General features: G+C 42.4%; 1 protein-coding gene across 1 annotated transcript; it reads left to right on the top strand.

The window, feature by feature from the left end:
* Positions 1-6,114: 6,114 nt before the first annotated feature.
* LOC105230176 (antitrypsin) lies at positions 6,115-7,683 on the top strand. The gene is made up of 4 exons (XM_011210799.4): positions 6,115-6,260; positions 6,323-7,185; positions 7,265-7,406; positions 7,483-7,683. The coding sequence occupies exons 1-4, from the start codon at positions 6,248-6,250 to the stop codon at positions 7,617-7,619; spliced, it is 1,155 nt and encodes a 384-aa protein (XP_011209101.2). The 5' UTR covers positions 6,115-6,247; the 3' UTR covers positions 7,620-7,683.
* Positions 7,684-23,122: the final 15,439 nt, after the last annotated feature.

Genomic DNA, 23,122 nt, shown 5'->3' with positions numbered 1-23,122 from the left:
ACTGCCACTCTCCCCCAACGGCTTCTTTCCACCTTCAACTCCGTCACCGTTATATGGGCAGAGAAAGAGCCGCCAGAGTTCGGTTGTCGACTCCACGATCAAAAGTAAGTGAGGATTTTTAATTGTTCAGACAAGCGTTTTTTTAGGAACCCAGACTTTCTGAGTCTGATGGCAACTTTTGCAGCCATACACCTTTTGACGATGTGCACGGACAATATGTGCGTTAAGTGCCATGGTTGGACTGGACCTTAGTGTTCCACACATGCTGATGAGTACCAGTCGTTGAACACTGTCGAGTTTCTTTGCAAGTGTGGTCTTTTTCTGAGCCCTCCAACACATAAATACTTCATAGAACATAATGGCCTTGACTATGGTGTCATAGAGCCAGAGGACCAGTTTTGGTGAGAGACCCCACCTTTTGTCAATGGCTCCTCTACAGCAATTCAAGGCAATCGATGCCTTGTTTTGCTCTCTCTTCGATATTCGGATTCCATGAAAGCTTCCTGTCTAGAATGAAAAGAGGAGAGACAACTCCATTAATGACGACTATTACGTAGCATTGATTGACCATTTGAAGGACGAAATCGCCGACAGCGTTTGAAGAAAAGAAAGTGCTGTTTCTACAAGGAATGCACTGAGTCACAAGTCAACGAAAACGGTAGCAAAAATCCACTAATTGCTCTTGGAAGTGCTTCCGTTTTCTTCTTACTCTCCAGATCTGTTCTTCAACGACTATTTCCTGCTCTTTGAAGCCTGTTTTGAAGCTTTAAGGAAACTATCTTCAATAGCGAAAACGAATTTTGGCAAAAAATGTGCTTTACTATGGTAAGCCGTAGACTTTTCAACTGACCTGTTATGTTCTGCTTCTATTTCTAAATGAACTTCCTAAGAGACAATGGAAATGTAGATATTTTAAGCTGATAAATTTATGTTTCTGATTTCATACTGTTGCAGCAATTCGAAGCGCATGTGTCACCCACTTTTACACGTCATGAAAAAAAATCGACACCTTTACCCACTTTCAAGCACATATTTCGGCAATATTTACTGCAAATTTTACGGCAAGGGTGCTTCCGCTGACCGGCTAATGACTATTGCAGCAAATCGCAGTTTCAAATAACCAAAAATTGATAGCACAGTGTTGCATGAGCCGCATGAAGTCGCCTACTGCAAAAGGCGGCACACCGGACCCACTACCAGGGCCAGCACTGTAACCACTATAGCACATGCATACATATATGACGTCATGTTACCACACCGTGGAGCCACTTCATGCAAAACACTCCGGCAACCGACGCCGCACCACTCAATTTCCGCTAATGAGGCAGCACGTGGCGTATTTGCTTGTGCAACGGCATTTAATTTTGTTTGCTTTATTGCAACAATTTGTTGTTGTTACTTGTTTTACAAATAAGCAATATTTCTGTGTGTGCGTAAATGCATTTTTGTTGCTATTTTCCTTTGTCCATTGCAGCAATATGCAATTGGTTTACAATTTTGTTGCAACAACCTAAAAATAGACAATGTGCCAACAACAGCGATTGCGGCAGCGTCAGCAGCAGCTGCAGCGAAAGATAGTAAAACAAATAATTCTAACTGTCCAACGCACAGCTAGAAATCGCCGGCGATTGCTCATATAAAATTCTGGTTGCAAGCTCGTTCAATGTCCGGTTGCATAGTGGGATCAATTGTGGACTCTAACTTCAGTTGTAGAACTTACTTCAATCGGATGAAATAACTATAAAAACGTGACATTATGTTTACACGTCTTAGAAGCGGCTCTGACAATCTTGAGGTCACTGACGACGAGTGCTTCGAGATTGCACTCCTGCGAGTTACTCATCTCCGAACACATAACCTCACATGGTACTACACTTTGGGTTAGGAAAATTAATCTGGAACCCGCATTAGTATTGGAAAAGTTACAGTTCGCCAGTCGTTTTTCCTTTTCACTATTTGGCGCCAATTGAAGATTCCAAGCGAAGCCAGGCCCTTCTCTTCCTGATCTTTCCAACGGAGTGGAGGTCTTCCGCTTATTTAGCATCCTCCACACTCTCAGAACCGGATTGTTTTCATCTACACAGACGACATGACCGAGCCAGAGCAGTCGCTGGTATCGAAGAGATACTATACTCAAGTCACTAAATCCTTATTCTTCCTATAGAAGAGCCCACTGTACTCTTTATATAATATATGCAGTTCTAAAAATAATGTCTCTTTTTCCGTTCCCAATGCGGCCGCGCCTCCTGCTGCCATTTTGTGCTGGCACTCCGCACGCAGAATTGTTGCTTTTGCGGCAATTATTATTATGAGTTTGTTGTTTTAGTGCGGCGTACGTGCCGCCTTTGTTGGCGCGTAGCTCGTTTAAAAAACAATCAACTTTAATTTCGTTTTGAAATTGTCCAAATATAGTAAATCGTTAGAGTGACCAATCAGCAGCTAACTGAATTGCCGTTACACCGCACGCCAGGCTATTGTGGCTAACGGTACTCTATTCGCCGTTTTCGTTTTACATTAGCTGGTAATTATTTTGTAATAAATTTCGCAAATGAATAATAAATGTTTACGCAATTTCAGTGGACATAATTTAAATGCAGGAAAACTACATAAAATAGCAACAACATGATGTGGCAAGCTCTTTGAAAACGTTTGTTTCGTAAAAGTAAATATTTTAATTTGCAAAGTCTAAAAAAGAGAGACATCAGAGATGACGAAACACATTCTATAGAGCACCTCCTATATCAGAGCACCTTTGTTGTTGTCGAATAAGGGATATATTACTGAACTCAAGCAAAGCTGGTTGCTAACTAGGTTAGTTTAGGAGGGGAGCTCATAAGTAGAAATTCAGACATATCTGAGGGTCATTACTTTCTTTATCTGATGTTTCGAGATTGATAGATGATACTGGAGAGAAAAGATCAAGGCGGAGGGGGAAATGGAGCGAGTATTGAAGTGTGGTAAAAACAGACAACTCAGCAAAATTATTCCAATAGAGGGTAATTAAGAAAGCCACATTCACTAAACAGCTAGATCGTATTCAGCGAGCGGCTCTCGTACTTGTAGTCATCAGTGGGGCACTACGTGCAATATCATCGAAGGCATTTAGTTCGATTCTACATATAGCACCAGTCTCCGCTATCAGACTCCCGTAAACTGGGCACATTAAGGGTGCCAGAGAGAGACAATCCGAAATCGTGAGAACTTGGACCACTTCGCCGCCGAATCTAGTTTTAGCGGCATCTTCTACGCGAACTTACCTCCGTGAGTTATGTGGGAAGGCGGATTCGCTAGAGAAGAGGCGCAGTGAGCCTTTTCACGAATCGTTCAAAGCTCATTGGAAGGAGGAGTCTTCGTAAAGAGTTCTCAATCAACTACCATTTCAAACTACCAGACCACTGCAGTTTCTTTCAAGCAGAAGTGGCAGCCATCCAGGTAGCAACAGATGTACTTTACAGAAATTCGGCTTTTTTTAGTGAAGTGTGCATCCACTCCTATATCAGAGCTGTTACATAGGACTTGAGCTCGCTAACAGTGAACACAAAGCTAGCCAAAGAGTGCATAACCTCACAAACAGTAGCATGAAGCTATTTCCACATAACACTTGTCTAGGTATCTGGTCACAGCGGAATCATTGGAAATTGTAAGGCCGATGAGCTGACAAGCAAAGACACCCAGATCCAAATTAAATTAGGATAGGAACGAACAGTCCCCGTGCACTCGACCGCTGAATCTACGGACTATGCACGAGCTCAGAAAGCGTTGATCAGCAACTAGCGATTGTGAAGTTGCGAAAGCCTTCTGAACTGGTAGCTCTTCATCGCCGCCATAATAGTCGCCCTAACTGAATATGGTCGCATTGGCACTCTCGAAGCGTGAAAAAAAGATTCGCATATTCAGGAAAAATTACTTGAAGAAACACTGGAGGCAGAAACAGTTGAAGTTAAAGACTTATCCTTTGAACCGGATAAAAATAAAATAGTGAAAAGGTTGGAAGGCAAACAGAAATGAAGGATAAGGTCGACTCAATAAGTTAATAAAAGCAAGCAGCTCTATAAGAAAGATGAAACAGGGTCTAAGAGGTTTGCCATAGTTTCCGGTGACTAGACAAGTGATGAGAAACCTCAAAATGTTCATAAGAACAGCATTCCTCTTTATCCCTTCTTAAGCACTAACATATATCCTGCCAAAGAGTGACAAATAGTGACTCATGAAATACTTCTCCACAACTAAGTGTCTTAGCAAACTTTTCGTCGGAAATGTAAATGAGACTAAGTTTCAAGTGAAATGACAGCCAGTATAGTGGGTCAACAACAACAAAAACAGAAAGTGCATAACTAACGTATGATTGCAACCACCACCGACCACCGACCACCGGGCATAACAAAGCCAGTGATTCACCAGTGCGGCAGTTGATATGCGGCAACTAAGCGCACAGCTGTCTGCATTTGCAACAAAATTTTTCGGAAACAAAATTTCAACGAAGTTGACAATCGCATTAATTTCATGCTCGGCCAAAATAACACATAAAATAACCATTGCAAAGTATACAATAAACAACAAACACATGGCCAATTGGCAATTATCAATTACCGTTTTGTCAATTACCCAGTGTCGATTACACGTTGGCGGCAAATTGCCACTGCAACATGAATAACAAATCGAAAAATGCCGCGGAAAAATTTCCAGCGCGTAATAAATGTGGTTACTCACAGTGGTGTCTGTGTGTATGTGTGGCAGTGTGGGGATTTTCCATGAATGCTTAGTCAATTTTTAGGATTGTGGCACGTGCGCTAATGAGCCCATTGTTAGTTCATAATAACGGTATAGACGTGTTAGCCGTTTAGCTGAAATGGGCGTGGTAGCGGCGGGTAGTGAATGCAAATGTAGCACATGTTGCAAGTATATAAGTATGTGTACATATTAATGGAATAGTTGGAGCTGGTTGAGCCGGAAATTGATTATAGAACTTTAAATGGGTCTTTCAAGGTTTGGTTGCCTATTATGTTTCGTTTGCCAGGAGCTCCAGGTCCTTTTGGTACCTCTTATCAGGATGATGGACGTAGAGAACTTAGACGAGCGATTTAGGTCTTTCCGGGTGCTGCTGGTAATCCAGAAGGATCTGGAAAAGATGGATCGGCAAGACCGCCAGGATCACAGGGCCTAGTAAGACCACACTGCCTGGTAGGACTTGCGAGATTGCGTGGAAAACTCGGATATCCGCAGGAAAAAGGTCCGGTTCTTTAATATACAATACCATGGGAACTTGGTGAGCCCGGAACCCCAGGACATCATTTATGTCCACTGAGAATTTCATTAGAAAACCGCATTTGTATTCCTATGCAATTAAATTTTATTTAATTTTTTTAGGGATTCCGTGAAATATCAAGTGCTAAGGGTTGTATAGTAACGCTAGGAATGTTAGGATTAACTGAATAACTATCTGGACTACTATGTGAAAAAAGTGAACGTAGAAGTTCTGCACTTTTGAACCGGAGGAACAGCCTGTCCGTCCAGGCGTTCGTAACTCTTAAGGTTTAGTAGGAACGCTAGGGGCATCTGGTGTATCAGCAAAAATTGGAGAGCTTGAAAATCCAGATCCTACAAAAGAAGAATGTGCTGCAGATGGCTATAAGAAAAGTAGACCAGTTGGATTGCAAGGATCCCCTAGTTTTGCTGGATCACTGAAATTGGCACGACTACCTAGCGCAAAAAGGGATCGCAATTTAATGGATATCAAGAGCGAACAAGGCAGTATTGGTACTCATGGTCCACCTGGTGAACAGGCTCTAATAGGTTCGGTGGGTTTAAGTGATGCGAAAGGAGTACGTGATTACACAGGATTAAGAGGACAATCTGAATTAAGTGGTTTACAAGGCAGAAGGTCTGATGACCAAGGACCACCTAGTGTGTAGATAAACAATTGCCATTTGATTTAAATGAAACATTTTCTACTATCAGAAATCATAGTCCGCTGAGATATACCTACTCCATCTTCAGCCTACAGAGGAATAATATCATTTTAGGTCTGGTTCACACTGCGAATATGCCACACGATTTCTTTTTTCGTTGTATTGCTTATTGCAGCACCCTGTTAATTTTTCTCCGAATAACAAAACAAATGAAAAAAATTTAGATTTGAAAGCTTTCAACATAGAAAAAACAAAAAAAAAAGTCTCAAAATTTTTGAAAATGTAATACAAAATTTTTAAAAGCAATAAAACACAACCATTCTTCGATTAAAGATAATATGAGCTTTAGAGGTAAACAAAACCTAAACTAATTGAGTGCTGCATCATGATACACACGGTCCTTTCAATTGCAGCTCACGTCAAACGCAATTTGTCTTCGTCAGCGGCAGCCAGTACGCTCTTTCAATCCGATTTGATCTATGTCACGGCCAAACATGAGCCAACGAGCAATTTCGTTATATCGCCAGTCGCCATACGCTCGCTACTGACCATAATCAGCATCTCCGTCATACGAGAGCCCCATCGCGAACTGCTCGCGGCGATGGGTTTGAAGAGCTCTCATCAGGGCGTACAAGAGTTCAAAGCCTGCCGCAATGCCAATAAGGACGAGTTTGTCTTCACGCAGCACAATGCCATCTATGTGGATAACCGTTTTGAGATCGATATGGCATTCCGCGTTACCTGCTTGGAACAATTTCAAACCCGACCGGAGAATATTAACTTTGAGCAGCTAGAAAGAATCACACATCACGTTAACACCTGGATTAATGAACAGACGGAAGACCAAATCCGTACACGTATTGCAGCTGACACAATGGATGTACTGCAGCATAACTTGCTCATAAGCATTGGCCGTTTTGAGAGCAAATGGCGGAAAGCATTCCCGAAGAAATTTCTAACTAAAAGCGATTTCTGGTTAACGCCAACCGAGAAGGTGGAGGTGCCTATGATGCACGACTACTGCGAATTACCATTCGGTGAGTTGGACGAACTGAAGGCCACGGCACTGGTATTACCTTACCGTAATTTAAATGTGAAGCTCATCATACTCATACCCAAGGAGATCGACGGTTTGCCGAAACTGGAAGAGGACCTGAAGCTGCAACGCGTCGATATCACCGTCTTACCGTCGGTGTTGAAGACGAGAAACGTGAAATTGGGTATGCCCCGTGTCAAACTGGAATCGAATCTACTCATTAATGAGATATTAAAGGAGGTGAGTAACTAGTTTGAGCTGACTTGCAAGTCTCATATGAGTCTCATTTGAAATGACTATTAACGCTTTGGTCTTCAAGCTTGGCATAAACGCGATATTCAACGATTGTATCGACTTTACGCGCCTTCTAACGGCCTTTAACATAACGAAGATATCGCAAATAAGGCATATAGCCGCAATTGAAATCAACGACGATGGCACCGGCGCATCGTCCGCAAAAGGTGATTAATAACTGGCCTGCAGGCGTTGAAGTTATAAACTTTTTGCTTCAAATTTTTCCCTCTTTGGCTTTTCTAGTGTCCTTTCTATTGACCGAAATCGAAAAGTGCACCGAATTTGACATCAATCGGCCATTTTTCTACGCTGTTACGGACAACGAGCGCATCTACTTTGGCGGCCATATTACGAACACAAGTAATTTCATAAGCATGTAAACTCAATCAGTTATAAAAAATTTAAATGAAAATGGTATTTCTTGTACCTAAGGACTTGTTTAGTTTGGAAGACACGTATTTTTTAATTATTATATGATAAGTCATGGCACAGGAATATTTATTTCGAACTTTTACCAGCCATAGTCGTAAATTGGTTTTCGTGTTAGCCAACTTAAGTGATCAAGCTGGGATTTTTTTCCAAAAATGACTCGTTGCTGTAGAAGGTTTGTAGCCAATAAATGTAGAAATATCTATAGGGATATAAAGTTTTCGAAAACAACATGGTTGTGTTAGACATAACCTATATATTTGGTAGTCGAAAAAGTATTTTCGTATTTTGTCGATTCTACTTTTTACTGTCAACAACTTATCAGATTGAGGCAAGCAATCGGAAAAACCGCCAGAACTGAACAGCAGTAAGGGGTTCGTCTTCCATCAGGACAACGCTAAACTACACACATCGTTGATGACTGCGAGAGCTTGGCTAAGAAGTTTTGAGGCGTCCAACATATACCCCTGATATTGCAACATCGGATTAGTATTTGTTTTGGTCAATCCAGAACTCTCTTAATGGAGTAAAGTTGGTTTGAAGAGAAGCCTATAAAAATTACTACTCGTAGTTTTTCGCCGAGAAACCAGACAATGAGAATTTCATGAAAATTGCCTTGTTTTCATCAGCTAATTACCGAAGAATCTACGCGCACAATTTGCAAAGAAAGCTTGTCAACATACACACATACAGTGTAGACGGCATGTGGCATGCAACAGCTCATTAGCATGCAGACATAATAAGGCAACTGCGTACGTCCCGCCCACTACAAATGCATTCAGCTGTGATTGTGTGTCTGCGGCGCAAGCAACTCTGGGTTATTTCCGCTTTATGCGCGATGCCACGACGCAAGCCGAAGTTGGCGGCGCTGGCGTTGCGCCGCGACAAGGCAAGAAAACAAAAGTCAATTAACTCATTTCCGTTGTGTGGCTGTATGTGTGCGCATGGTGTGTGTGTGGTTGGTGTGCATGTCATTATTATTGTTGTTGTTGTTTTGATGTTGTTGTTGTTGTTGACGCAGCCATCGTTGTTAGCATGATTAACGCCGCATCGCACAAACTTATTACAACACAACTTATGGCAAGTGAGGCATGTCTGCTTTGAGTGCGCGCGCGCGTGTGCGTGCGCGTGTTGCATGCCACCTGCACACAATGTACTATATAGTATAGGTATTTACAATCTAACTAACTTTCACGTGTCGGTATGCATTGTGCGCTAGTATTTATGAGCGCCGTTAAACTTTCACCAGCATGCACAATGAAATACCTAAAGAACATACACACACATACACCCACATGCGCTCACACATATATACCAGTACGTGTTTTGTATGTGCAACATGTGCATCATTTGCATTTGTGGCTGCTTTTCCGGCATTGAAAAGTTCATATTTCGCCGTATTTACTAGCTATCACACACACCTACGCTCCCAAGCACCAACACACCGACAGACAAGCGCATACGTGCGCTTCTTCTCCCCGCGGGCGTTGCGCGCATCAAACTTTTGGCAGCAACTTTTGCGCTTTCATTGCATTTTGCATGCAAACTTGCGAACTGCGCATTTGACAGCGTGCAACGTGTGTGTTTGTTGTTCTTTTATTGCTGTTGTTGTTATTGTTGTTGTATCTGCGCATGCATATTTTGTTTGGCTCCAATCTGTTGTAATAGTGAATTTATTGAAATTAATGATGCTTCATTACGCGCATCAGTGCGGCACCGACCGCGGCTGCCACTTGGCAGGCGTTGGTGTGTGTGTTGGTATGTTTACGTGTGTTGTTTTTAATTAAGTGTTCTTTACATGTGATTCATGTGATCCTTCGGCTTCGCAGACTTCATGCAACACTGTCTGCCAAGTGACGCATAGTTCAAACAAATTAATTAAGTTCAAAGTGTCTTCGCAACTTAGTTAGTTCGTCTAAAGCCAACGCTTCGCTCAAAACTTTCTGCGAAATTTTGGCTAGCATTTCTAGCAAGTAAGACTTAAGTATTTGAATTGCTCTGCTTTACTCTGTGGAAGCAAAATCAGATATCATCAATGTACATCCTCAAGTTTTTATGTTAATTCTCTATCATCTGATTGACAAGTACCGAATCGAACAGATAACGCTATAGTAGTCAGCTATCAACTCAAGTCACTTCGCTAAGTTCTACCGAGATATTTCAATGTCAGTCTGGCAAAAGCCGGGCAATGTATAAGAAAGTCAGAAGATGATTCGCTTAGCCTTCCTGCGTATACCGTATACGTATTGGACAGTGTTCAGTCAAGACCCCCACAATAGTTGCGAGATTATCTTTGCTAAGTGCAATTAGTAAGGTGCACCACTTATGGTTCACTTTGGTCCAGAAAAATGTCGGAGTCGCACAAGTTCTGGTTGTTGACTAACGCATACCAAGGTCACTGTAGGCACATATGTCCAGCGCTAGAGCACAAGAGCCCATCGAACAACTGAAACCCTTCCAAACGAATGAAATTGCAACAAGAGTGCCCTACCTAACAGATCCATCGGCTTTGCAGTTTCCGGTGGCTTCACTGTGAATTATAGAAAAAAAGCTTGAAGTTGTTGCTAATAAGATCATGTACTCCTTCACTTGGACTCAAAATCCAGTATAGTCGCCTGGTAATCAGAGTGAATGCACATCTCTTTGAAGGAAGTTGCGCTTTAGGGCTATTTATATTTACCTTAATGGCAGCCACCACTGCATGAAAGACGCTACAGTGGTCTGGTGGACTGAAACTAGAATTGATGGAGAGCTCCCGAAAGAAAACACCACCTCCTATTTTTCCTCTAAACTTCGATTCCCCCGCGAAGAAGCTCATTACACCTCTTCTCCAATGGCTTCACCCCGTCCCTCGCAGGTGTGTGAGCAGAGAAGAAACCGATCGAAACAATATCCCCTTGCCCTGAGCCCCTCATATACCCACTTTCCCTAAATCTAATACCTCCTAGCTAAATATGTTTCCAGCTGTTACGTTGAGAATGAGATTGAGTACCATTGTTGGTGTTGTCTTTAGTGCACCACAAATACCGATGAGGGCCGTTCTTTGAACACGCTTCAGTTGCTTGGCTAGTGCAGTTTTGCCGAATACCCTCCACCAGACAACGACTCCTTAAAACAACATTGGCTTAACTAAGATTTCATAGGGCTAGAACACCATTATTTATTGAGAGACCTCACCATTTTCCGGTTGTTCCTCTACAACAACATAAGGCCGCCGATGTCTTCCTCACTCGCTCCTCAATATTTCGCTGCCATGAGAGCTTTATTTCTAGGATAAGCCCCAAATAATCCACCCTGTCCATGGAATGCAAAATAGCGCTTCCCAACGAGAGAGAGTGACATCAGGGGTTTTGCATCTAGCTCAGTTTTATTTGGGTTTATGCATAATTCATTTCTCTCTGCCCACTTGATTGCCACATTTTGATATCTTTGCATGAGATCGTTAGCGGTGTTTACTAATTTTATTTTACCAAAAGACTGGGTCGTCCGCTAAAACTACCACCCGACAGTCTCGTTTCTCAAGCTCCTGCAAAAGTCCGTTTGCCACTAGGATCCTGAGCAAGGTGGAGAGGACGCTACCCCACGGTCAGATTGATCCAAACTATACAAAAATAAGCTTTAATGAAATGTATTTCTTTAGCCGATCCTCACTCCCTCGATCATAAAAAGGCGTCGAAAAAAGATGCAACTGAAAGAGATGTTGAAAAATGTTCTAATAAAAGGAGTAGAGTTCTTGTAAGCCCACAAAACCGCGCACTTTACACACAATATAAAGAATTATTCCAAATCAATTATCAAAGTCGAAACAAGAATACACCACACATTATTGTTAGATACCACCTTTCGATAAGGCATTTAGAAGAGAAATTAGCCTTATCTACACTAAATGAGTACTGTGTTGATACAATTAACTTTATGCCAAGTCAAAACAAGTTCCTTTCTATCTGCCACTTTTATCAGAGTTCTAAACATTAATTTAATTATTCGCTGAAATCTCCAGCTTTTAGAATTTCACCAAAAGCTCTCATTTAACACTCCAACAAACTCTACTTTTATCAATAAAAACAAATACATATCGATTAGACGCCAGCGCTTTTATCTCTGAGAAACCACACCAATCGCGCGCTTATCTCAAAATCATGAAAAAGTGCCCAATAAATGCCAGAAGAAACACTTGAAATGCATTGCCTTGCAAATTTAAATACTCAGCACACTTCACTAACTTTATAAACTCCGCCGTATTAATTGAGCTTTTACCTGTGAAAACGCACCAGCGCACACATGTAAGTTCCGCCTAATGAAGCCCGAGATTGCAATTACAGCCAAGCGCCTATTTTATATTCATAACAAAGCAATTTAAGCGGCTAAAGATTACACGCATGTAAAAGGATTTTCTTGTAGGCGAGCCTGCACGCCTGCCGCGCCACACTATTAGCGCCGCGCGTTGCCTACAAAGCCACCGCGGTGTCATAAAAATTGTGGCCACCGCCAAGGCAAGCGCCACAGCTTGTGCTTGTGTACACCCCCAACAGACGACGCAGCATCAGTGTAATTGCTGCAGCCGAAGTCGCGGTGGTGGCATTGGTAGGCAGCTGCTTGGCGCACACATTTTGCAATTTCCGCAGCCGCAGCACTAATCGCGTCACTCAATTATTGTAATCCTTTCGAATGAATGCCACAGCTAAGAGCGCTGCAAGCCGCGCAAAGGTGGGCGGTAGGCGAACGGCCGGTATGCTAGTTGCGGCAAGTGACTAGCGCGCGCTACGTATATAATATATGTGCGCATGTACTGATGCGGTTGTGGTGCGTTTGTGCCACCTCGTAAACCAATTGAAATTATGGCATTTTAACGTGCAACATACGACGCATGCGCCCAAGGCGACAAATGGGCTTACGGAAAATAAAAATGTTTCTCTATAAAAGGAGCGCAAACAGCTAAACATATGCTGGCGCGCTTAAGTGGCATGCAGCGAAGTGGACAAACGCGCGCGCGCGCCAGCGATCGCACAACAATAAAGGGTATGGCAACAAAGCAGCGCGCTATCTTCACTGAAAATCTGCAATTTAAACATAGCCTTCGACCAACTTGCAACACGCCTAATGGGCGTCAGCACAACGTTGCATCGATCGGTTATCCGCTGCGCGCAGGCTGCAGTAGTTGGCGCGATTTTATCGCCAACATAAATAAATGCGGCTGTGGCGTAGACCTTGCGCGCAGGTATTCGCATTTACAGCTAAGCAATCATTTAACTATTTCACGATCAGCGGCGCTGCGGCGCACAGCGTGCGATGCACATTTTTCGATAAGCTTGCCGCTGGCAACAACAAAGCACAGCTGCTGTGCGCGCAAATTACGGTAATTTACAATGTCAAGTTGTTGCAATTCACCGGTGCGCCTGTTGCTACAACAGCAAATAAAGAGGCGCAACCACAGCGCAGCAGTGCCGTTGCACACTGCTACTTGCCGCATGCTGCATGCCACTAATGAATTGTGATGTTTATTAGCTAATGCACTGCGGCTATTCTACGCCCAAAATACCAGCGAAAATCACAGTTGGCTACGTGCCACACACAAGCATGCGCCCCTATTGAGTTGTTGTCGCACTGATGGGGCTATATTTTGGCGCGGCGATTGATTTTTGCACTCACGAATTGGATTAGCGCGCTAATCATTAGCGTTAATTTATTGTTGTGCCGCATTTTTCGCGTGCATGTGTATGTGTTTGCAGAGGTGCTGAAAGCCGGTGATGGTGGCACGTTTGTAGATTATCTTTCGATTGGCGCTAGTGCTCTAATATTGAGTGCCACGCTGTGCTTTTTGTGTCGAGTAGTAAAGTAGTAGCAGCCGCGTGTAATCGCTGGCTTCGAGCGCTCAAATTGTTCTGATTGGCAGCAAACTTAGCGGGTTGTAGATATGGTCAAGCGCCTGCAATTTATTGCGTGTGGCTGCTTTTGGTTTCCAGGTATTTGCTGCATTTTGCCTGCGTGCATTGGTAACTAATAGTGGGCCACTTAAAATGGCTATAATTTACACAAGCGATGCTAAGAATAGAAAACTGTGATCCAAGAGTCTTTGTATATAATCAAGTTTTATCTACCTAGTATTATCGCAACAGAAACGTTTGTGTTTTGGGCGGTTAAGCTGTAAAAATCTTCTTTCATCTTAACACATAATAGAGCTGCACCAAGGAGACTCGATAGCTGAATTCTGCAATACACAATGAAATTTGCGGAAGAGCTTCGCTGTTTAAAACAATAGAAGAAGTATAACTTCACTTATATATCAATTTTATATACAATTGCACAAAAAGCGTTGACATCCATTAGGACAAACATTCAGCTTGAAGGATCAGTTCCAGACTCTACAAGAGACCAGTAGGTCTAGCAGACATAACCCAACTTAATCATTTAATACTGCATCTAGCATTACAAAGGACCAGTAGGTTTCGATATAAGACTGCCAGCCAGTATAACCGAACCTAACCTTTACAATATTCAGTTAAGGACTTTGATATCCTTAACTGAAATCGTTGTAGACTTCATTTTATATCCCGATCGACTCCGAAAGCATGAGCTTCTTAAGACATGGATCAGAGCCGGAAGCGAAGGTAAGTGGATGGATATACTTGTATTTTCGGGAACTCTCTATCAACCCCAGTGACAATTGCTGTGGTTTTCAAGCCGAGGTTGCTGTCGTTAAGGTAGCGGTATATTTACTGCTCTGGAATGCAGTCTCCCTCAGAAAAGTAACTATCCACTATGATAGCAGGATATCGCCGCCCTGCCCTGAGCTCTCTAGTCGGGTCTTCAAAACCGGTTAAGGAATACCTACCTTCGTTATCAAGAGCATCGAATCATTTTGCGATAAAACTAGTATGGACGACAGGCTACAGTGGAATCGTAGGTAGGATGACAGTAGAATGAGAATGGGTCGGTGCTCCCCTTTTCTCGTATACCCTACTACTGGATAGCTGCTCCTCGTGGGAACTTGACCAGCGCTGAACTACAATCGGCCCAGGCGCTGTCGCAAAATCCTTTTTGCCTAAGATCGATCGTAAGCGATCTAGTGAGCTCTTTGTCCTCAGTAAGACTATCTTATCCCTGGATATGGGGCTTCTATCAGGCCATAGGCCGGTCCATAGAAAAATATTTGAACCAAAGTTTGTCACTTCGTGTATGTTAAGTGGAAAATTATTGGCATAAAGTGTAAATCGTAAACACGAAAGCGATTACTGGCAATCTAAGACAATCAGCCTTTAATGTCATTAAATATTCATACCAGTACACACACATACTTACATAGATATATATCACATACATACCAGTACAACAACAATTCGTGCTATCACATTTTCTGCGAACTCTTCAATATGCGAGCGACAGCTACAAATTGTTGATAAAATTTACGAGTGCGTAACGCTTCCAGGAACCGCACGATCACTCAGTCAACCAAGCCATCATCACCCAACACCAACCAGCCAATCAAACTGGCAACCGAAACGAACGACACTTTCTGCTGGCAAATGCGCGTGTTTTTATCTTAGAAAATTTCGCGTGAAAATATGTTGCAACATGTGGCAACATATACGCAAACGCTGTGCTACACATACATACATCATCGTACGGCAACAGTGGCAAAGAAGTGCCAGCAGGCAACAAACAACCGAGGAAGCAGCAGCAACAGCAGCGGCTGTGCAGCGCAATTGTGGCAGGCATGTGTGCGTATGTATGTATGTTGTATTCAGTGAATTGCCACAACCATTAAAAACGTGCAACATATTCGTCTGACAACTTTTACAACTCGTAAATTATGAAATCACAGTGGAAAAATAAAATCAACAATAAAAAAACGGCAAAAAATCAACAACAACAAACAACACGCACAAATAAGCGGCAACAGAATCTGTGGCAGGCACAAAAACAAAGCAAATAACAACAGTTAAAATTATTTATAAGTCATGCAACACTTGTAGATACACATGATATGGATGTATGGCGGTGTAAACAAATACATATACACATGCATGTGTGCGTGTGCGCACAATAATTATGGCCACAGTGCGCTACAAAAGTTGATTTATTTAAATTAAGTAAATGAAATGTTTATTGTTGCCATTTATGCGCCCACTTTTTGTTTAACAGCGCCTAAAAGTGGCATGTGGCATGTAGCCTGAGGCATGGAGAAGGCAACCTTGGGTGTACATATATACATATGTAAGCATGTGCAATGGAATTGCGCGCCAATCGGTATGAGAGTGCGAAACTCTGGTTTAAAAATGTTTGCGCTCACACACACACACACATGTCTCCATGTACATATGTGTGCCTCCATACACATGCGAGTTTACAAGCTGAAATTGTTACCAACACAAATCAGACACATGTGGCAAGCAATAATTCGCCTTTTAATTGCAGAACTTTTGTTGGAAAAAATATAAATAAATCCAAACAAAAACATTTACAACAACAAGCGCAGACATACACACATACAAACAAATGAGAGGATGGAGCGGATTTTGCCGTTAATACCGCTGCAGTTAATGACTGCCCGCCCGCCACGTTAATCGCTTGTTTTAAACACCTTTCTCAAGCTCTCAATGAAAGCCTTAACTCCCTAAGGAAGAGCGGAAGGAAAATGGAAGGAAGAACAAAAATTAAAAACGAACAAAAATTGGCAGACAGACGCCTATGCGAAAGGACTGTGTGAGTTACCACTGATCCACTGAAGGCCAATGATAAATACTCATAAAAATATAAGGTTGTTGCTGAAGACTTAAGGGAGCAGGTTAGTTTACACTGGCTTTCTCGCATACAGATACCTACAAGTCCTTTATAACGCTAGATGGAGGGGTTCATTACTAATATTAGCTGTCATTTACGGCATGCAGGACGTCAATGCTTTTTGCAAATTTAAATAGAGACTTGATATCTAGTTCCGATATTTCCAGCACTCTCTTAAACTGTGAAGTTCCGAGATATCTAAGCCAAATTCAAGACAATACCGGACATAAGCAGAGGAGGTGTTCCAGCGTCTCTCCCAGGCCTACTTTCTTTCTCTTTCTACATGTATCAAGCAAGGCAGCAAGCTGTGACCTATCTTTAGACCATCTCTAGAGATCGGTTCCGCAGTCTTTTCGAGACGGTGTGATTAGAAATATTATGTGTTGTCCTTCCGGGCCCTTGCAAATGATCTTGCCGATCTAGTATGCCCCTAAGGCATTGCATCTCACCCTGATCCGTATGTCGGCCCTTTCGGAAATATTGTTGAGGAACGTTTTTAACGACTTTAGTATTTCCTGAACTGGATTGGAAGTCCCCCGATTGGCACTTTTGGTAATCTCATAAGCTATTTCGTTTCCCGGAACGTCCTTGTGTCATGGAAACCAGCGAATATGCAACCGCTTTCCAGCAAGCGCTATATCTACTGCCTTCCTGTTTGTAAGGATATTCTCTGACGAACTGTCATATGAGGTTATTGCTTTAATTTCTGCTTGGCTATCGACATACCATATGTATATTAATATTCTATTCGACATTTACTGCAGTCTTAACAGGTTTCCTGACCGGAAAGACTTAACTGAAATATACTGCACCATTCCGGCAGCTTTAAGGGTCTCCTGAGATCCCGCTCCACGCAATAGATCCTGACGCCCACTGCTTTTGCGATCCGTCCGTATAGATGTTGAAACTTCCGCTTCTAGGTCGCGTGTCCTTGCTTCTAGCGGAACTTGAACCTTCTCTCCCAAATAAAGCATGACGGTATGTGGCTCATTTTACCCAACGACCTCTTGACTATCGAGCAATGTCCGAAGGTTCTTGTAGAAAATTTCTCTAGCGCCGCCAATTTTGCTGTTGATTGAGTTTTCGACTGTAATGAAAATTGGTGTCAGGTTTAGTAACCTTTCAAGTGTAACCGTTGGAGTAGTTCTTATACTCGTAGATTCCAAACGAAGCCCGGTCCTTCTACACCTGGTCTTTCCAATGGAGTCGAGGTCTTCCTCTTCCTCTGCTTCACCCGGCGTGTACTGTGTCGAATACTTCCCGAGCTGGAGCTTGACCTAGCAAGGAGGATGGAGTCAAGTTCTCTGATCGCCATTCAGGCTCAAGCAGCTCACGACTACCGGTCCTGGACAAAGTATCCTCTGGGTAGCCAAGGAACATCCATTTGAAGGCGAGCTAAAGTGAGAAGGCGCTCCACAGGGCTGTGCGCTGGGTTTGCGATCCACCACGTAAAAACGCCTCCCATGAAAACTCTTCAGTCCCTAAGTCTGTGAAATTTGCTTTCAATTCCAGGGCAGCTAAACATCTGTCTACCTACAAGCCTTGGAACCCCTAAGCACCCTGTATTGATTTTTTAAAAATTGTCTCTGTAAAGAAATATTAAACATTCTTTTGCGTTAACACCCTGTTCGCCAATAAGTCGGCAATTTGTAACAGGCATCTTCATACGCATTTGCGTGTGGCAAGTCATTAAGCACCGCAGTCGTCAACTTCGTCGTCGGCGCGATCATCAACTTTGCAATCATCATTAAAATTTATTTGCTTTAAAACGCATAAAGAAGCTGGGAATGGCAGTAAAGCCTAAAAGGATGACAGAAGAAGAGAAGTAAGAAAAGAAGAGAGAAGCTATCTTCAAAGCTGCAGGGAAAGTTTCAGCGCAAAGGAAGCTGTGAAGCTGTGAATCTGTAAAATCCAATTGAATTCGCAAGAAATGTGGCAATATGGCAATGTGATGATAATGCACACATACCTGCGTACTCTTACACACACTTATACACACACATGCTCAGCTGTGAATTATTTCATTTCAAATGCTTTAGCCATTCCCATATGGTTTGAAAGTGTGTGTGTGACTCAAAATCTCACATAGTATGCATATGTGGATATTAAAATATGTATGTATATGTATGTGCGCGCTCACACGCACGCGTTAATGCAATTACATGCCTCACTGCCAAAGCAAATCAAGAGTGCAAACAAGCATACAAGCATGAAAGTGCTGCAAGCGTTTATTACCACAAATACACGCTCAGACACACACGCGCACACACTCCAAAGCGCAAACAGTAAAAATTTATACACGCGTTGACTTGTGTTGCAACAGCAACGCCTTGTGGTCGTAAAGCGCAAAATAATTAAAAATTTGCTGTTTAAAGCATTATAAGTTGCAAGAACTTCCCGCACAACACACAAAGATACACCGTAGCACGCCACAAGTGCGCAAAGAATTAAGCCGGTTTGATGGTATGTATGTGCGTGTGTGTGTCTTGGGTATTTATGTGTATCACAAGCAAAGTGCTTGCGAAACTTTGCTTGCAACCGCCAGCGCCGCCACAAAATCGAACTTTATCTTGCCACATAGACGCGCAAACAAAGCGCTGCACAAAATTTGTGGCAACTGGCGCCCGCGGCGTACGCGCGCGAGCGTCTTCGCTTAGTTACAATGAGCTTCCTGCTGCAAATTTGATGCTTGAAAAGTTTAATGTTGCACTCTCCGCTTTTTATAACTGTTGCCCAATGTATTTATGAGTGTGCACAAGTCGCGCGTCTTCTTTATATATATATATGTGTGTGTGCGTGTGTGTTGGCGTATAGATTATGGCTTACAGCAACTTTCCGCCAAGTGTACCGCCCGCTGTTTGCGCTTCAACAAAGTGCCAGCTGCCTTGGCGCCGCCGCGCGCTACAACTAGCTCCACTCAGCGCCACCCAGTCAAAGCCCGCCTGCGCGCCCGCCCGTCTGGCGCAGCAAACGGAAGCTGTTTATCACAATTTTATGCGTTTTATTAATTATTGTTTATTGTTGAACTTAGCGTGCCGCGCGCATTGTTGTTGTTGCTGCCATTTTGAGTTTTTTATGCGCGGCGCTCGCTTCGAAGCTCGCTTTTATGGCTAAAAGCACGGCATTTCTTGCAAATTCTCCCGGTTCATTTTGTCGCCAAATTCATAAATTACTATAAGCCAAACTTTATGGCCGCCCCCCATGCCAGGGCTGGCGCGCTCATCTCTTATTTACAACTGCTCCGGATCTTAGTCTTCATGAGTCATTTGTTTGAAGATATTTGTAAATATTTGGATTCCGCAATTCTATGTATTTCTCACAAAGTTTCTTGATTACCCGCCATAATGACTTACTTACACAGACACAAAGACACACACTCATACATATAAAACAAATATAAACACGGATGAAGGCATAATCCTGATTGAGGTTCGCGCCGGAAATGACAGTGAAATAAATACAATTTTGACATTAATCCGCTAAGCAGGCAGCGAATTGCAACGAAATTCATTTAGGAAGTGTCGAAAAGTCATTTGAGTGAATGGTTGAATAGCTTATGATTTTAAAAGGGTGTACGAATAGTAATTGGACTTATGGCGAGGTGGAGAGAGCGCCTGAAAGCTATTTATAAACATAGTGGAGTATAAAATCGCAGTGTTCCACTTGTTCATAATATGATTTAATTGCAGCATAAACTTGAATTCAATTCAATTTAATGATAAGTCAGACTTAAACTACCTAAAATCATTGGAGAAGGGGTTAAAACAGTAGCATACGCAGGCAACATAGTGTTGATGATTTTTCGAAAGAGTTTACAAAGGTTGCACCTATGGTCCGCGTATAACAGACTAACTAGGTGTTAACTCTAATAAAATGGAACTGATGCTTTTTACTAATAAAACCAAAATGCTTCAATTTAATCTTCACTCCCTCGGTGGTACAAAATTTATCTATCTTCACAGTCACACACAGTATCTGGGATTTGAAATCGATATCAAACTGAATCGGAATATTCACACTGAAAAAACAACGAATGTCCTAAAACCCCTGCAAAAGAATACATAGCAGATACTAGAGCCTTAAACCATATGCGGTTCTGTGAATGTATATTACCATCGTTAGGACAACTCTACATACGGAGAACTGGTTTGGCGACCAGCACTAAAGGCATACAATAATAACAGAAAACTAACAAGTACATAGTAACCTATGCAAGGGTTACCGGTGTAATTAAGTCATGTCCGATCGACGCGTATACTCTGCATCAGCTGGCCATAGAAGTCTTCACTCGGAAAGTAGTAGGGAATACAGCTGTAAGAATATATGTATTAAGATGTTGGAATAGGAAAGATTATGGACATAACGCCATCCTGAGCCAGTTAAATATAAGCAATTCTGACAATATTCTTCAAAAGTATAAAAAGCCAGTTCCGGGTGAGGATACGCGCCAAACGTGAAGGGAGTAGCAGAGTATCCATACCGCTATAAAAAGCTTTTTACTTGCAACCGAAGCGGAGTTAATACCATGTCCGCTGGGAACGATCAAAAGAGGGCTTTATACTCACTTTGAACAAAATTGAGGAAATCAATAACCAACTGCAAAATCAAGACGCAGATATGGCCCAAGTATTATAAAACTAGAAGCAAAGACTTATTATATAGATCCAATAACAGTAGTTTCAGACTTTCAGGTATTATAACGGGCACTGCTGTTCAGAGAACACGACCTATGACAACATTTGCTGGAGCTGCAAGCTAGAAGGAAATAAGAAAACAGTTTACACATTCACTGTGATTGTCCAGCTCAAAGACAAACCGGACAGAGAATACTTGGAACAAATCTGGCCCAAAACCTTAAATGGCTGTCCACAAAAAGCATAGCGGACATGAGCACGTTCATAGGTGACATCAAATGGTTGGAGCGCAAAGATTAAGCGAGATAGCCAGATTACATAAGTCCAACGATAGTGCACCGAAATGGCATATCCCGACGTGCCAGCACTTCTACTTACCTATTTTTTGCTGCTCAAGGAAATCCCACAAAGCTTTCCTTCTGTCCATTTTCATTACACACAGCTGTTCCACATAAAAACTTTATACGAGTTCATCCTCAACACACTTTTCATTACAATACATTCCCAATCATGTTCTACTGCTTCATCTTACTACCAACTCGTACATACAACAAAACTTTCGATACGACAAGCTTCCGTCTTCATCACTCTCAATTACGCCCGCAACAGCTGTTCACCACAACGTACCCTCTCAGCTAAAATGTGGTCTTTTATTTGTCGCGCAGCCATTCTCACCCGCCAACAACAGCAGCGTAATTAATATAGCGCGAGATAATTTAAAAATTTACTCGCTAATATAACTGTTTATTATGCTCTATACATTTCGATAATTATGTTTTCTTGCTTTGTTGCTTCCTTCCGCTGCTCAGCAACAGCGACGCTCGATGCTCGGTTTCCGCGGCTACTTCAATTGCTGTAGTTTGCCTTGCCATATTGTTGTTATTTTTTGATTTTTTTTTTGTGCATTCTTCAGCTTCTCCACTATATTTAGCTCTGTAGAGTCCATCGTATATTTTTACAGCTCAGCTTATGTGCGGCAGCTCCTTGCTTCCTACCATTCAATTTGATGTGCGCCCTTGCAGCAATTGTCTCCATGACTTGGCGCTCTCTGTGCTGTGCTTCGGAAATTGCTTCCTTTCTTCCTTTTGATGTTTTCGCTTGCGCCAGTGAAGTCTTCCATATCACTTAATTATTGCCACTGTTGTTTCGTACTCAATTGTGTCGTTGCTTGCGCCCCGGCGGCACAGTTGTTAGTAGTGTTATTGCTATTTACTACCCACCTTCGGCCACCACTCCCCAGCAGCCTTTGTTGCGTGCCCATCAGCGCCGGCTTTACTGATGCGTTGCATTAATTTATCCAATTATCGCTTAAACATTTCGCTTTCCCACTTTATTTTCAATTTCGTCGCGCATTTGTTACACTGTTTGTTTATATTCGCGCCACCACCGTCGCCTGGCCTCCGCCGCAGTAACGCCGTCTCCCATACTGTCTTTCCCGTTCAAAGTGTTGGCTTTTGCATCAAGGCGTTTCCATTTCAGCCTCAATTCGGTCGTCTTCATTCGGTTTTCGTGCACTTTTTACTTGTCTGTCTCCATTTTCGGCATTTCTTCGCTTTGTTATGTTTCTACTTTGCCACCGTGTTGTTGCTTGGGTCCTCCCTCTATTGTTGTAGCTTCGGAGAAACTTTAATTAATATGAGATTTTTATCGATTTTCGCATCAAAGCCGTTCAAGCATTACCTCGAGCCGACATTTGGCTGGAGTTCGTGGATATCGATCGATTGTTTCTTCTGCTTTTGTATATGGCTTGGCTTGGAATTTATCAAAGTTCTTAACAATTTGTGAGTGAGATTTTGTCTCCAAGTAACTGGTAAATTTTCTTGATTACAAAAATATTTGTAAGCCGTTTCAGCTAATTAATCGTACTCCTTCCAAAAACCTATTCTTTTACTAGTCAGTAGCCGATTATAGTGACGAGTAATTTGACGGTCATTTTGGCGCTAGAAAACGGTTAAGTTCTCATTTTTGCAGGTATGGAAAGCGTTGAAATGATTTCTGAAAATCAGAATATATTCAGTGAATATCCTCCTTTCCAAAAC

The sequence above is a fragment of the Bactrocera dorsalis genome, chromosome 3, assembly GCF_023373825.1.
Source record: "Bactrocera dorsalis isolate Fly_Bdor chromosome 3, ASM2337382v1, whole genome shotgun sequence".
NCBI lineage: Eukaryota > Metazoa > Arthropoda > Insecta > Diptera > Tephritidae > Bactrocera > Bactrocera dorsalis.
This window is presented reverse-complemented; position numbering and strand designations above follow the sequence as displayed.